This window comes from Plasmodium falciparum (assembly GCF_000002765.6).
Source record: "Plasmodium falciparum 3D7 genome assembly, chromosome: 1".
Classification (NCBI taxonomy): Eukaryota; Apicomplexa; class Aconoidasida; order Haemosporida; family Plasmodiidae; genus Plasmodium; species Plasmodium falciparum.
The window spans coordinates 606,272-624,150 of NC_004325.2; the positions used below are offsets into that span (position 1 = coordinate 606,272).

Genomic DNA, 17,879 nt, shown 5'->3' on the forward strand with positions numbered 1-17,879 from the left:
AAGAATAATGTATATTTTTTATTTTAATATAATAATACACTTTTTCTTTATTTTGCCTTTGTAATTTTTATTATGTTTTATTTTTTAGTATAATATGTAGATATTTTTTGTTTATATATATATATATTTATTTGATAATATGTATATATTTATGAGATATAATTTCATATATATTTCATAATTTATATTGTTCTTTTTAATTTTTTTTTAAGTGCTATTTGTTTCTATATTACGTATGCATTGATTTATTATCATTATATTTTTATATATATTAAGTGGCAAAAAAAGAAAAAAAAAAAAAAAATTTGTTTATTAAATATTTTTTCTTCTGTAAAATGTTTTCCATTTTTGTTTATATTTATATTTATATATTTTTTTTTTTTTTTTTTTTTTTTTGTTATTTTTTATATATATGAAAGTTGTATGATATATTTAAAATTTTTTTTTTTTTTTTTTTTTTTTGTTATTTTTTATATATATGAAATTTATATGATATATTTCAAATTTTTCTTTTTTTTTTTTTTTTTTTTTATTATTTTATATGTAAACACATTTAGGAAAAAAAAATTATAATAATAATTTTTATATATATATATATTTTTTTTTTTTTTTTTTTAATATAATAAAAAGTAAAAATTATAAAATAAAAAATAAAAATATTAAATTTTTAAAGTACTGTTATCACTAATAAAATTAATAGTTATACTGTTAATTACTACTTCTAATAATATTACTATTAATAGTAGTATTAATAACAATAATACAAATAGTAATATATTATTATATTCAATGCGTTTCCAATAGTTTATGTTTTTTAATTTAAATAATTTTAACTATTATTGTTATCATATTAAATATATATATATAGTACAATATAATTATGATATATATATGTACATATATATAATATAATTTGTAACACTAAAAATTAAATACAAAAAAAAAAAAAAATACACAAACAAAAAATATAATATAACATGAACAATTAAAAAATATAACATAATACACAAATATAAAATATAATATAATACACAAATCAAATATAATATAACATCAACAAATAAAAAATATAATATAATGCACACATAAAAAAAAAATCAAACATATATAAATACATATTATATATCCCACACATCTCCTATAGGATATTTCTCTTTCACCAATTTGGTATTTACATCCATTTCAATTTGTACTTTACTAGGTACATCCATAGCATTACTATCCACAGTTGATACATCTTGATCATTTACATCATAATAAATATCATCTTGCACATCATAATAAGGTTCATTATATGTTTTCAAATCATCCAAGATAGTATCCATATTAGTAAATTCATTTATAGGTTTAGGATTATCCATATGTATTTGTATAGAAACGTCAGTATTTAACGTTTTGTTACTATCACTAGTGTGAATGTTACCACTATGTGTCTCATTTTCCCACTCTTCTTTTAATTTATCTAATAGTTCCTCTTTATTATTCCACTTCTCGCACATGTCTCTATGTCTATCTAACCATTTATGGAATAGTTCCAGTTGGTTGTGTAGGGGGTCGTCACTTATAGGTTTGGCAACACTATGTATACTTGTTTGTTTCACATGATTTGTCCCAAATGATTCATTTTCTTTTCTTTTCAATAATTCATCATATATATCAATATGTTGATTACCACTTAATGTGTCATTAATTAAATCGATACCAGAATATACATTATTTGATACATATTTTGGATCATCCATACTATTAACCATATTAACATTATAATTATATTCTTCTCCAGTATATAAATTTCTATCATGAATAGAAGTAATAAAAGGTTTTTGGTCCACATTATGACGTGACATGGTAGTAATATTGGTATTTGTTGAACTATTTCCACTTTTATAATCATTTGGTACATCATTTGGTTGTTCACTTTGTAGATATTGTGATATAAATTCATCTTTCAATGTATTCCACTCATTATCTGTAATTTTACTACTAGGTATACCATCATTTTGTATATCATTTTGTGTATCACTAGCTGTTGTGTTTTTACCACTAGCTGTTGTGTTGTTACCACTAGCTGTTGTGTTGTTACCACTAGCTGTTGTGTTGTTACCACTAGCTGTTGTGTTCTTACCACTAGGTTCTAGTACCACTTCTATCAATGTTTTATATTTAGGAGCACGTGGTGCATATATATCATTAATATCCAATTCTTCATACTCACTTTCGGAAGATGAAGTAATATCACTATAATGATCGGTGTAACCACTATCTGTTCCACTATCTCCTTCAAGGTAAATGTACCGTTTGCCTCTGTATTTACCACTAGTATAAGGTATATATCTATTGGGTGAAAGTTTTGTCGGTATATCATAATCACTTTTGGGTATATCAATAACACTGAAAAGGTCGAGAGGAGCATGTGTTTTTTTCTAAAATAATAAAAGAGGTATGTATGTATATGTATGTAGGTATATGTGTATGTATATGTAAATTTGATTATGTATATAATATATATATATATATTATATGTGTATATGTATGTGTATGTATATATAAATTTGATTATGTATATAATATATATATATATATATATATATATTATATGTGTATATGTATGTGTATGTATATATAAATTTGGTTATGTATATAATATATATATGTATATGTGTATGTATAAATTTTTTATTTATTTTTTTTTTTATTTTTTATTTTTTTTTTTTTAATTTTTTAATTTCTTTTTTTTTTTATGATATATATTTTTTTTTTAAAATTTTTTTAATTTTTTTTTTTTTTTTTTTTTTTTTTTTTAATTTTATTTTTTTTTTTAACATTTTTTCCCTTTTCTTTTTATTTTATGATATATATTTTTTTTTTTTTTAATGTTTTTTTTTCTTCTTTTGTTTTTATTTAATAAATTTGTTTTTATTTTATTTCTAATAAGTTTTTTTTATAATCATTTTTTTTATATATAAAATTTTTTTTTAATTTTTTTTTGATAATATTTTTCATTTTTTATTCTATCAAAATTTATATTTTTATTATAATTTTTATTATTCTTAAAAACTTTCTCTTTTTTTTTTTTTTATTTATTTTAATAAATTTTTTATTCCTATTTTCTTTTTTTCTTTTTTTTTTCTTTCTTTCTTTTACAATATAAATACATAAATATATATAAAATATATATAAAACACATACACATACACAAATATATATCCAAACATACGAACACATAGATATACAGAAACACATATATATCCATATATATACATCCAAAAACACTGACACAAAAAACGCACATATATATATATATATATATATTACCTTCAAAAATAAAAAAGCAATAGAAGTCAAGGCCAAAGCAATACCAAACGGGATAGTAGTTTTTAATATATCGCTGGTATTATCACTTGGGAGTGGTTGTGGTGCTGGTGCTGGGGGTTCGGTTTGGTCGGTAGAGGTGGAATCACCTGATGGTTTTTCCGGTAATGGGGCAGCATCTCCTTTATTTTTTTCTTCGGATTCTTCTTCCTCTTGTACTTCATCGTTTCCACTACCATTATCTGCTACTACATCCGCTGTTTCTTTTGGTAGTGCCTTTGCTTGTTCACAACAGTCATCTGGTTCATCTTTTTTTGATTCAGGGTCTTTTGGACAAATGTTTGGCGCCTTCACCTCCTCTGTTTCTTCAAGGGATAAGTCATCATCAGGGTGGGTATCTTGACACTGTGCTGTGTTTTGGGTTTCTTCACTAGTTGAGGTGGAACACGTTTTTGCTTTTTCTTCAAGCTTTTGAAACAAACATTCTACGATATCTTTTTGTGTACCGTCTTTACCTTTTGCTGAGCTCCCATTGACAGTACAATAACTTGAATCTTGAAACTTATCTAAATCTTTACAAGGTTGTATAGCTTTGTGAACTTCAGTTTGGGGTTGCACGTCACCCAAAAAATTTCTAACCAAAGATATCATTTCTGTGTCACCCTTTTCATTTTGTCTTTTGTAATGTTTTTTTATTTTTTCCCATTCTGCTCTTTTCTTCTCTATCCATTGTTCTACACATTTATGTTTTTCGTCATAATCATTTATACATTTGGATACCTCACCATTATTCCTACATGGATTTAATTTTTTTTTAATTTTATTATAATCTTCTAAAAAATATTCTAACCATATTTTAAACAATGCCCTAATAATTATAATTTGGTTTTCGCCTTTTTTTTTTGCATCGAATGTTTCCCCATTAACTTTTACCGGTTTACATACATTATAACCACATACCTTACCACATGTCCATACATCTTCTCTAAAAGCTTTAAAAATATGTGCATTTTTACAATCATCGTTTAAATCACCTGCAAATCCCGTTGCACTGTCATCACTCACAAGCATTTCTATGTTTCCATTAGGATCTGTCTTTTCGTCAATATCTTTTGGAGAAATCTTTCGTGTAGTGCACGTATTTGCATTAGCACCAGTACAATTATCATAATCACATTTAACTTTAAATTCAGAACATGGTTTACAATTTTTCGCAGGTCTAAATGTTTCCTTTGGATTTGTAAAATCTAATTTATCATCTCCATTATTATTCTCATTATTAGTTTTACATGGTCTTAACGTTTGTAAGAAGTCTTTAGCTTCATTATATGTTTGTAGTTTTCTATAAAATCCATTATTACTATCCTTTTTGCATTTGTCTTTTTGTCCAGTATATGCATTTGATTGTTCCTCAAATTCCTTTTTTTTTATGTCTATCCATTTTTTATAAAAACTACAATGTCTGCCACACGTCGGACACAAAAAATCCCGAACAGTACTAGGATTGTGTTTAAGCTGATCTTTACAGTCCTCCCCATCTCCACTACAAACCTTTCCATTACCACGACATTCAAATATTATTTTATCCAACATCCTCTTCCGCGTACCACAAAAGTCGCTTCCCCACTCATGTAACCAACGAAAAAATGTAGGTATTTTCACAAATTGGGTGAGGGGGGTGTTATCACCACTAGTGCCGGGGGAGCCGGTTTGGAGTTTGGGGCTGGGACCACTATTTTCGAGTGTCACTTTTTCGTAATGGTATTGGGGGTTTTTGGGATTGCCATCTTTGATAAGTGCACCTTTCAAACCATCGTCCTGTGTAATAGTTGTGTTTTTTTCTCCACCACTAGCACTACTTGTCTTCTCTTCATAGGTTAGAGCACATACCATAGCATTCCATATATGTTTTTCATTTGCTTCCCAAAATTTTTTGCGTTCATCACCAGGTTTTCCACTAGGAAGTTGGGAATCACCATTTTGAAAAAACTTTTTTATAGCTTCTTTTATTTTATTTTCTTTATCAGCCATTTCATCTTTTGCACTACCAGTACCTGTTTTTCCAATTAGGATATCGTTTTTCCCTTCTAATATATCTCTATAATCTCCTAATGTATAAAACATCTGCCGCAAGAAACCATCAGGTATATCTCCACGTTGTAATTCCTCTTGGGGGTCTTTGTCTTCGTCGTCTTCACCGGCTGATTCATATATTTGTCCTTTTGCATCCTCTTTTTCTTTTTTCTCTTTTGCTTTTATTTTTTTATATCTATCCCATAAGAAAAAAGTCTCTATAGCTGCCGTCTCTATAAACCACTTACGTAATGACTTGTCGTCAAATTCGACGTCTGGTAGTTTCTGTATGTATAGTTTTCGTCTCCTGGGTGGCACACATATGGCACCCTGGTTAGTACCACTAGGTGGGGTGGTTTTCTCACCAGGTGTTTGACTATCGGCGTCACGTCTGCTACGACGTAGACCACTCTCACTACCCTCACGTGTGGTACTGTTGTCACCACTTGGTATGCACTTCCAATTGGGGAATTTTTCGCGGCCCTTTTCATACTTTTGTTGGCACGCCTTTGTGAGATTAGTCTGGTCGGTAAGTGCTTTGTCTACTGTGGTGCAAACGTTCAGTGACGGATCTGTTGCCGTTGGTGCCTCTTCCGGTTGTGTCTCTTGTTGTGGTCTCTTCACCGCGGTGTCCTCCACCGCCGCCGGCGGATCCTCCTCCTTTTCCTCCGACTTCTCCTCCTTGCCATCTTCGCCGCCTGCGTCGGCGTTTTCCTTTTCCTCCTCCTCTTCTTCTTCTTCTTCGTCTTCTTCGTCTTCTTCGGCGTCGTCATCCTCAGTGTTCTTAGTGGTGGCAGGTCGTGGTCCGCCAGTTGCTTGTGTGGGAGTGTCGGCACGAGCGACACCAACTTCTTCGGCGGGTGGTTGGGGACAGTCGTTGTGTTTTGATTGGCAATCTTTGGCATCTTTATCTTCCTGATTGAGCAATTTATCAATTGTAGTGTTCTGTCCAGCGACAGGACCTTTAGTACACGGACCAACAAAAGCAGCAAGATCACCAACATCAACGCCTGCTTGTTGCAACATTTTCTTAAGGTGTTTTATTTCCTTTGCCTCCTCTGCACTCACCTTATTTTCCTTATCTTCTGTGGATTCGTCTTTCAAAAATTCTTCTTTCAAATTCCATTCAAGAACTCCACAGTGACTAAGTTCGCCAAGAGGTCCTCCTTCTATGACAATATCTGTTTGTTTGTCAAAATGTTTTTTTATATTTTGCCATTCTTTTTTTTTTTGTTCAACCCATTTTTGAAAACAACCACATTCTTTATTACATTTCTTATTGTTTCTACATGTGTTGTCATTATCTTTATTTATACAATTACCATGTTCGTCTCTCCATTGCATAGAGTCGATTAACATATCATGAACCCACTTCCAAAAAAAACCATTATAGGACTTAACGCTTTTACCCTCTTCAAAATCTTTCCATTCTCCTTCTACACAATTATTATTTTTTTTACTAGGCTTTTCTTTATCAAAATAACATTGCCATGTTACTATTTGATTACCCTTTTTACCAGTTGCACCATTAGAAACACGTTTTTTATCTTTTTCAACATTTGCCGTACCATTTACACTATCACAAAACTTACTATATTTTTTTAGTATATCTAACTGTTTCTTATCAGCGGTAAGTATTTCTATAGTGGTAGTATTGTGTTCATCGAATATTCTTTCTTTTTTCTTTGCACAGTCTTTATTTTTATCTTTCCATCCACCTTCTACTTTTTGCGCCCCGCACCACGGACATGCTTCGCAATATTTTGTACGATAAAATGTTTTATTACCATCACCACCACTACTATGTTTACCACTATGAACGTTTTTAAAATTAATTGTTCCTTCTTCTTCACCCTGATCATTCAATTTTTTTGTGCATGTTGTTTCATTATTTAATAATCCCAAAAATTCACCAACCTCCTTATATCTACTTTTAAATTTGTCATAAAATTTTTTTTCATACCCTTCATAATTTTCATTAGATGCACTTCGTCTTTTCCTCGTTTTACCCTTACCACCAGCACCACCTGTTATTTCGCTTTTGTATTTTTTTATTTCGCTTTTGTATTTTCTTTTTTGTTTGTCAAATTCTAGTTTTTGGTTATCTATCCAGTTCACAAAATGAGAGCACGAATACTGACAACCTTTACAAACATCATCTTCAACAAAATCATGATCTCCTCTAATGGTTTGCTCGCAATCATACCTATTAAGATCGCAATATTTTTCTTTACCCTTTGGTGTACGACATTTGTCTATAGCATCTTTTAATTTATGTTTCCTTAATCTACAAAAGTCTTCTGCCCATTCCTCGAACCAGCGAAGAAACTGTGGCACATAGTCCATATTAGTAGGAGGATCTCCACTAAAGCATCTACATTGTCCCTTATTAGATTCTGTTATTTTGCCATCTGGACCTATTACATTATATTTATCATCGCTTTTTGCTTCACATGTTATGGCTTCCCATACTTGATCTCTGTTGACCTTCCACCAATCTTCTCTTAATTGATAATAGTTTTTGTCAGTATCATTATCTTCGTAGTAATTTTGTGCGTCTTTCGTCAATCGACTATGTATTTTCCCGAAAATTGTTTTCAAATTCTTTTCTAATTCATCTCTTTTTTTTTTTTCTTCATCATTACCACGAAATAGATCTCTTCCTCTCACAATATCTCCTATATCTGCAAAACTGCGTGCCAACTCAGTACACATTGTAGAACCAGAATCCTTATATTTTGTTTGATATATTGGATTATAACGTGTTAAAGATTCTCCTTCATAGTATGCTGCCATACACACTTCTGCCAACAACGTATCATTATCAATATTATTAACATCCTTGATATTTTCCAAATTATGATGACATAAATGTAGACGTCGGTATGGTGCACATGCTCCTATACCATCCCTACGCATCTTACTATCAGTGCATTGGCCACCAAGTGTATTGGAAAAACGTTCTACATATTTTTCACTTAACTCTGTACACGGATACCTTTTACCATCACCATTAGCCTTACTACGATATTGCTCTACACGTTTGCATGTATCTGGGAAGGCAGCTAATTCCCCAATACCTTTTGCTTTCTGCAAATTTCCTTTCAATTCATCAATATATTTTTTAGCCTCATCCTTTTCCACTATTTCGTGCACGTCTTTCCCAATCATATCCAAAAGTTCCTTGGCATTTTTGGCACTTTTATACTTATCCTCACCACCACTACCAGTCACCATGGTTGCGACAACATGATGTCATACATACATACGTGGTTTATATCGTGGCATACATACATACGTGATACATGGTTTGGTGGTGTTTTGGTACGTACGTGGGGGTATGTATGTATATATGTATGTATGTTATGGGAGTATTGTGATATGGTAGAATAATAATAATAGTATTGTGTTGGAATATATATATATAAGTATTATATATATATATTTGTATATATATATTAATTATAATAGTTGTAATATTATAATATATATATAATATATATTAATAAATAATATTTAATATGTATATAATAATACTTATTAGTTTTATATATATATATTTTTAAAAAAATATATATTAATACTTTTATAATAAATTTAAATATTCTAACAAAAAAAAAAACAACAATTACATTTTATGAAAAATATTATATATATCATGTATTCCTTTATTTATATATTTAATTACATATATTATTTTTTTATGTTTTTTATATTTTCTAAAATTATATATGAGAAAAAAAAAAAATACGAAAATACATACATATAAAAACATACAACATGTTTATATATTTAATTATAAACCTAAATATATATTTTTTTTTTTGCTTTATTTTAATTTATTATATATATATTTTAGAGATAACAAAAGAAACTATTATGTTCTTCCGTTTCTCTCTATCTATATTATCTATCATATATCTACATAAAAAAATATATATGTATAGGTATATTTATATATTTATATTTTTCATTATATTAAAAATAATACATTATAAATATAATATTTTTTATTCTTATTTTTTTTATATATTATAATTTATAATATATTATATAATATATGACATATCCTGTAGTACAACGTATATATAAGATCGAGAACAAAAGGGTATCGATATAGAAATAAAAAAAATATATATATTTGGTAACAAGAAGATAAAAAAAAATGATTAAATTAATAATTAAAATAAATTTTAAAATTATTTTTATTTTATGTTTTATATATTACTAAATACTAACTTAAATGTATATATATAAAAGAATACGTATTCTTCGACCTACATATATACAAGAGCATACGTATTCCTACAAAATACATATATATATATATAACAGCATACGTATTCTTCATAACATAAAAATACATATACAAATGAATACGTATTCTTCAATCAAAAATATTCATATATACATATATATATTTATATAATAATTCTCGGTTACTGCATGTGTCCGTGCACGATTTCGTTTTTTTTGGGTATCTTCCATTTCGATTTTCATATTTTTTGTACTTACATTTTTCTATACTTTTCGTTACTTCCATATTTTAGTATAGGCTTTATCTCTTAATTCTACTTTGAATTATTATTTCTTGGTCCTTATGACACTGCAATATGAATATCACATATGTATGAAATTACCTTGATGAACAGATATGTTCTTTAATATTATACTTCCACATACATATACATATATATATTTATACTTGCATGGCGGATGTATATATACTTATCATATATAATTAGGTACAATATATAGATCCTCACGTTCTATGAGAATACAGATCTTTATATAGTAGCTATAGATCCTTCACATATATAACAATAAAACCATATGAGATACAAAACATACATAAATAATAATATAAACAAAATATATACCTACTCAACAATAATATATATAATCCATATATAAACCCTAACCCCTAAAGTTATACCCTTAACCCTAATATATGGGAACCCCAAAAAATTCTTAAACCCAAAAAAGTATATCCTTAACCCTGATACATGGGAACCCCAAAGACTAGATCCTCTTTTTTTTAAGACTAGATCCTTTTATTTTAAGACTAGATCCTCTTTTTTTAAGACTAGGTCCTTTTATTTTAAGACTAGGTCTTTATTTTTTTTTTTAAGCCGGACCTAGATCCACTATTTTTTTTTTTTTAAGCCGGACCTAGATCCACTATTTTTTTTTTTTTAAGCCGGACCTAGATCCACTATTTTTTTTTTTTTAAGCCGGACCTAGATCCACTATTTTTTTTTTTTTAAGCCGGACCTAGATCCACTATTTTTTTTTTTTTAAGCCGGACCTAGATCCACAATTTTTTTTTTTTTAAGCCGGACCTAGATCCACAATTTTTTTTTTTTGAGACAAAAAATTTTTTTTTTTTTTTTTTTTTTTTTTTCTTTTTTTTAAGATATATATTTTTTTATATGCTTTTAAGACATAGAAAAAAAAAATTTTTTTTTTTTTTTTTTTTTTTTTTTTTTGAGACAAGACCTAGATCCTAAAATTTTTTTAAAGCGCACTTAGTTGCACCAAAGTATAAATCGCACCAACATGCACAATAAGTCGCACCTAGTTGCACCAAAGTAAAAATTCGCACCACCATGCACAATAAAGTCGCACCTCTATGCATGGAAAAAAAGTTGCACCACCATGCACAATATAATAAGTCGCACCACCATGCACAATAAGTCGCACCAATATGCACAATAAGTCGCACCACCATGCATAGAATTTTTTTGACCACTGGGTTTATGGTATATCCACTATTTTTAAACACTAGGTTTTAGGTAAAAGCAACACATGTGAGAAAACACCACGTGTGTGTGGTATCACTATATATGTGGTATCACTATATATGTGGTATCACTATATGTGTGGTATAACCACTTGTGTGGTATAACCAACATGTGTGGTATCACTATATATGTGGTATAACCACGTATGTGTGGTATGACCACCACATGTGTTGTATTACCACGAACCAGTGTTTATCGAACACTTCGTTTACAGATACTATTTTTAAAGTGCACCATAGGTGCACTAAATGTGTGGTATGACCACATATGTGGTCGCATCAAGAACCAGTGTTTATCTAACACTTCGTTTACAGGTACTATTTTTAAAGTGCACCATAGGTGCACTATTTTTTAAGACGGAATTTAGTACCTTCAGGACATAAATTAGTAAGCTTAAGACCTAAGTTAGTGACCTTACAACTTATATTAGTACATATATGACCTAACATAGTGAGCTTAGGACCTATATTAGGTATATTAGGGCCTACGTTAGTTATGTTAGGACCTATATTAGTTATGTTAGGATCTATATTACGTATCTTTGGACCTACTTTCATGATCTTACGACCTATATTAGTTAACCTAAGAACTATGTTACCTACATTAGGTATCTCTGGATCTACTTTCATGATCTTAGGACCTATATTTGGTATCTTTGGACCTACTTTCATGATCTTAGGACCTATATTAGTTAACCTAAGACCTATATTACCTACATTAGGACCTACATTAGGTCTATGTGGACGTACTTTCATTACCTTAGGACCTATATTAGTTATAGTAAGACCTACATTACTGTAGTTAGGTCCTAACTTAGTGATATTAGGACCTATATTAGTTACCTTAAGACCTACATTACTGTAGTTAGGTCCTAACTTAGTGATATTAGGACCTATATTAGTTACCCTAAGACCTAGGTTAGTTTATTAAGACCTAGGTTAGTTTATCAAGACCTATATTAGTACCTTTATGACCTAAATTAGTAACCTTGGACCTACTTTCATGATCTTAGGACCTATAATAGTTATTTAAGACCTATGTTAGCACAATTAACACCTATATTAGTTATGTTAGGACCTACATTAAGTATCTCTGGACCTACTTTCATGATCTTAGGACCTATGTTAGTTTATTAGGACCTATATTAGTACCTTTATGACCTACATTAGGTATCTCTGGACCTACTTTCATGATCTTAGGACCTATATTAGTTACTTTAAGACCTATATTACCTACATTAGGACCTACATTAGGACCTACATTAGGTATCTCTGGATCTACTTTCATGATCTTAGGACCTATATTAGTTAACCTAAGACCTAGGTTAGTTTCTTAAGACCTATATTAGTACCTCTATAACCTAAATTAGTAAGCTTAAGACCTATATTAGTGAAAGTAAGACCTATATGAATGAAAGTAAGGTCTGAGTTAGTTAAGTTAAGACCTAAGTTAGTAAAGGTGAGACCTATATCAGTGAAGATAAGACCCAAGTTAATACCTTAATGACCTAGGTTAGTAACCTTATGACCTATATTAGTTAAGTTAGGACCTTAGTTAGTAATCATAAGACCTATATCAGTGAATGTAAGACCTTAGTTAGTCGAAGTATGACCTATGTTAGTAAAAGTAAAACTTATATGAATGAAGATAAGACCTAAGTTAGTAAAATTATGACCTTAGCTAGTTACGTTAAGACCTATATCAGTGAATGTAAGACCTAAGTTAGTACCTTAATGACTTAGGTTAGTAATTTTATGACCTATATTAGTTAAGTTATGACCTAAGTTAGTAAACATAAGACCTATATGAGTGAACGTAAGACCTTAGTTAGTAATCATAAGACCTATATCAGTGAATGTAAGACCTTAGTTAGTCATGTTAAGACCTTAGTTAGTGAACTTAGGACCTATATTAGTGAACGTAAGACCTTAGTTAGTCGAAGTATGACCTAAGTTAGTAATCGTAGAACCACACTTAGTAAAGTTAAGACCTATATAAGTCGAAGTGTGACCTTAGTTAGTTAACTTAAGACCTATGTTAGTAATCGTAGAACCACACTTAGTAAAGTTAAGACCTATATAAGTTGAAGTGTGACCTCAGTTAGTTGAGTTAAGACCTATGTTAGTCAAGTTAGGACCTAAGTTAGTGAAAGTAAGACCTTAGTTATTGAAGTTCATACCTAGATTAGTTAAGTTAAGACCTAGGTTAGTTTATCGAGACCTATATCAGTACCTGTATAACATAAATTAGTAAGCTTAAGACCTATATTAGTACCTCTATAACCTAAATTAGTAAGCTTAAGACCTATATTAGTTATGTTAGGATCTATATTACGTATCCTTGGACCTACTTTCATGATCTTAGGACCTATATTAGTTAACCTAAGAACTATATTAGTAAGCTTAAGACCTATATTAGTTAACTTAAGACCTACGTTAGTGTAGATAGGAGCTATATTACTTATTTGAATAACTAAGTTAGTAACCTTAAGACCAAAGCTAGTAATATTAGGACCTATATTTGTTACTTTAAGACCTAAGTTTGTAATGTTAGGACCTATATTTGTTACTTTAAGACCTAAGTTAGTGTAGTTAGGACCTATATTAGTTACCTTAAGACCTACGTTAGTGTAGATAGGAGGTATATTACTTATTTGAATACCTAAGTTAGTAACCTTAAGACGAAAGCTAGTAATATTAGGACCTATATTAGTTACGTTAGGACCTAAGTAAGTACCTTAATGACTTAGGTTAGTAATTGTATGACCTTAGTTAGTCAAGTTAAGACTTATGTTAGTCAAGTTAAGACCTAAGTTAGTAAAGGTAAGACCTAAGTTAGTAAAAGTAAGACCTATGTTAGTAAAAGTATGACCTTAGTTAGTTATGTTAACACCTTAGTTAGTAAAAGTAAGACCTAAGTTAGATGACTTAAGACCTATGTTAGTAATGTTAGGATCTATATTTGTTAAGTTAAGACCAAACTTAGTACCTTAATGACTTATGTTAGTGACCTTAAGACCTAACTTAGTAATCATAAGACCTATATCTGTGAAAGTAAGACCTAAGTTAGTAAACGTATGACCTAAGTTAGTTAAGTTAAGACCTGAATTAATGAAAGTAAGACCTATGTTAGTAAAAGAAGGACCTCAGTTAGTGAAAGTAAGACGTATATCAGTGAAGGTAAGACCTAGATTAGTTAAGGTAAGACCTATGTTAGCTAAGTTAAGACCTTAGTTAGTGAAAGTAAGACCTATGTTAGTCAAGTTAAGACCTATGTTAGTCAAGTTAAGACCTACGTTAGTAAAAGTAAGACCTTAGTTCGTTAAAGTAAGAACTTAGTTAGTCAAGTTAAGACCTAAGTTAGTGAAAGTAAGACCTATGTTAGATAAAGTATGACCTATATGAGTGAAGGTAAGACCTATGTTAGTGAAAGTAAGAGCTAAGTTAGTAAAAGTAAGACCTAAGTTAGTCAAACTAAGACCTATGTTAATTAAGATAGGACCTATATTAGTTAACCTAACACCTAGGTTAGTTTATTAAGACCTATATTACGTATCTTTGGACCTACTTTCATGATATTAGGACCTATATTAGTTACTTTAAGACCTACGTTACTGTAGTTAGGTCCTAACTTAGTGATATTAGGACCTATATTAGTTACCTTAAGACCTAAGTTAGTAATGTTAGGACCTATATTAGTTACCTTACGACTTATGTTAGTTACATTAAGACCTAAGTTATTGTAGTTAGGACCTATATTTGTTAAGTTAAGACCAAACTTAGTAACCATAAGACCTAAGTTAGTAATCATAAGACCTATATCAGTGAAATTAAGACCTATATCTGTGAAAGTAAGACCTATGTTAGTCGAAGTATGACCTGAGTTAGTGAAAGTAAGACCTATGTTAGTGAAAGTAAGACTTAAGTTAGTGAAAGTAAGACCTATGTTAGTCGAAGTATGACCTTAGTTAGTGAATGTGAGACTTAAGTTAGTGAAATGAAGACCTAAGTTAGTAAAATTATGACCTTACTTAGTTACGTTAAGACCTTAGTTAGTTACGTTAAGACCTATGTTAGTATCTACATCACCTAAATTAGTAAGCTTAAGACCAATATTAGTAACAGTAAGACCTTAGTTAGTAACCATAAGACTTATATGAGTGAAAGTAAGACCTACATTACTAATGTTAGCACCTATGTTAGTCGAAGTATGACCTTAGTTAGTGAAAGTAAGACCTGTGTTAGTGAACGTAAGACCTATGTTAGTGAAGTTAAGACCTTAGTTAGTCGAAGTATGACCTTACTTAGTTATGTTAAGACCATAGTTAGTTAACATAAGACCTATGTTAGTAAAAGTAAGACCTACATTACTAATGTTAGGACCTATGTTAGTCAAGTTAGGACCTAAGTTAGTATAAGTAAGACCTTAGTTATTGAAGTTCATACCTAGATTAGTTAAGTTAAGACCTAAGTTAGTAAAGGTAAGACCTATATCAGTGAAGATAAGACCCAAGTTAGTTAAGTTAAGACCTGAATTAATGAAAGTAAGACCTATGTTAGTAAAAGAAGGACCTCAGTTAGTGAAAGTAAGACCTAAGTTAGTAAAATTATGACCTTAGTTAGTGAACTTAAGACCTACGTTAGTCAAGTTAAGACCTATATCAGTGAATGTAAGACCTATGTTAGTGAAAGTAAGACTTAGGTTAGTGAAAGTAAGATCTATGTTAGCTAAGTTAAGACCTAATTTAGTTAAGTTAAGACCTATGTTAGTCAAGTTAAGACCTCAATTAGTGAAGGTAAGATCTTAGTTAGTCAAGTTTAGACTTATGTTAGTAGAAGTATGACCTAAGTTAGTAATCGTAGAACCACACTTAGTAAAGTTAAGACCTATATAAGTCGAAGTGTGACCTTAGTTAGTTAACTTAACACCTATGTTAGTTGAAGTATGACCTTTCTTACTTAATTTAAGACCTTAGTTAGTCAGGTTAAGACCTATGTTAGTAAAAGTAAGACCTTAGTTCGTTAAAGTAAGAACTTAGTTAGTCACGTTAAGACCTATGTTAGTCCAAGTATGACCTTAGTTAGTCAACGTAAGACCTGTATTAGTTAAGGTAAGACCTATGTTAGTCGAAGTATGACCTTAGTTACTCAATTTAAGAACTAAGTTAGTTGAAATTAAGAACTAAGTTAGATGAATTAAGACCTATAATAGTGAAAGTAAGGTCTGAGTTAGTTAAGTTAAGACCTAAGTTAGTAAAGGTAAGACCTATATCAGTGAGAGTAAGACCTTAGTTAGTAACCATAAGACCTATATTAGTTAAATTATGACCTCACATAGGCAAAGTAAGACTTAAGTTAGTAATAGTAGGACCAGAGTTAGTTAAGATAAGTCCTATGTTAGTTATGATAGGACCTATATTAGTGAAAGTAATGTCTCAGTTAGTTAAGTTAAGACCTAAGTTAGTAATCATAAGACCTATATCAGTGAATGTAAGACCTAAGTTAGTACCTTAATGACTTAGCTTAGTAATTTTATGACCTATATTAGTTAAGTTAGGACCTATGTTAGTCAAGTTAGGACCTATGTTAGTCAAGTTAGGACCTATGTTAGTCAAGTTAGGACCTATGTTAGTCAAGTTAGGACCTATGTTAGTAAAGTTAGGACCTACGTTAGTAAAAGTAAGACCTTAGTTCGTTAAAGTAAGAACTTAGTTAGTCAAGTTAAGACCTAAGTTAGTGAAAGTAAGACCTATGTTAGATAAAGTATGACCTATATGAGTGAAGGTAAGACCTATGTTAGTGAAAGTAAGAGCTAAGTTAGTAAAAGTAAGACCTAAGTTAGTCAAACTAAGACCTATGTTAATTAAGATAGGACCTATATTAGTTAACCTAACACCTAGGTTAGTTTATTAAGACCTATATTACGTATCTTTGGACCTACTTTCATGATATTAGGACCTATATTAGTTACTTTAAGACCTACGTTACTGTAGTTAGGTCCTAACTTAGTGATATTAGGACCTTATATTAGTTAACCTAAGACCTATATTACTTACATTAGGACCTACATTAGGTATCTCTGGATCTACTTTCATGATCTTAGGACCTATATTAGTTATAGTAAGACCTAGGTTAGTTTATTAAGACCTAGGTTAGTTTATCAAGACCTATATTAGTACCTCTATAACCTAAATTAGTAAGTTTAGGATCTATATTACTTATATTAGGACCTATATTAGTTAACCTAAGACCTAGGTTAGTTTATCAAGAATTATATTAGTTATGTTAGGACCTACATTAGGTAACCTTGGACCTACTTTCATGATCTTAGGACCTATATTAGTTAAAGTAAGACCTATATTACTTTATTAAGACCTATACTTGTACCTTTATGACCTTAGTTAGTAAGGTTAGAACCTAGTTTAGTTAACATAAGACCTATACTTGAACTTTTATGACCTAAATTATTAAACTTAGAACCTAGTTTAGTTAACATAAGACCTATGTTTGTGATATTAGGACCTATACTGGTTATATTAAGACCTACGTTAGTGATATTAGGACCTATATTACAGCATGTAAGACCTACATTACTTACCTAAGACCTATATTAGTTACCATAAGACCTATATTAGTTACCTTAAGACCTACATTAGTTACCTTAAGACCTACATTAGTTACCTTAAGATCT

The 17,879-nt window shown here is 29.9% G+C and overlaps 1 protein-coding gene across 1 annotated transcript; it reads right to left on the minus strand.

The window, feature by feature from the left end:
- Positions 1–1,118: 1,118 nt before the first annotated feature.
- On the minus strand, positions 1,119–8,622 carry PF3D7_0115700 (erythrocyte membrane protein 1, PfEMP1; the record flags this gene model as incomplete). The annotated part of the gene is made up of 2 exons (XM_001351043.1): positions 1,119–2,423; positions 3,316–8,622. The coding sequence occupies 2 exons, from the start codon at positions 8,620–8,622 to the stop codon at positions 1,119–1,121; spliced, it is 6,612 nt and encodes a 2,203-aa protein (XP_001351079.1).
- Between the last annotated feature and the right edge of the window lie 9,257 nt (positions 8,623–17,879).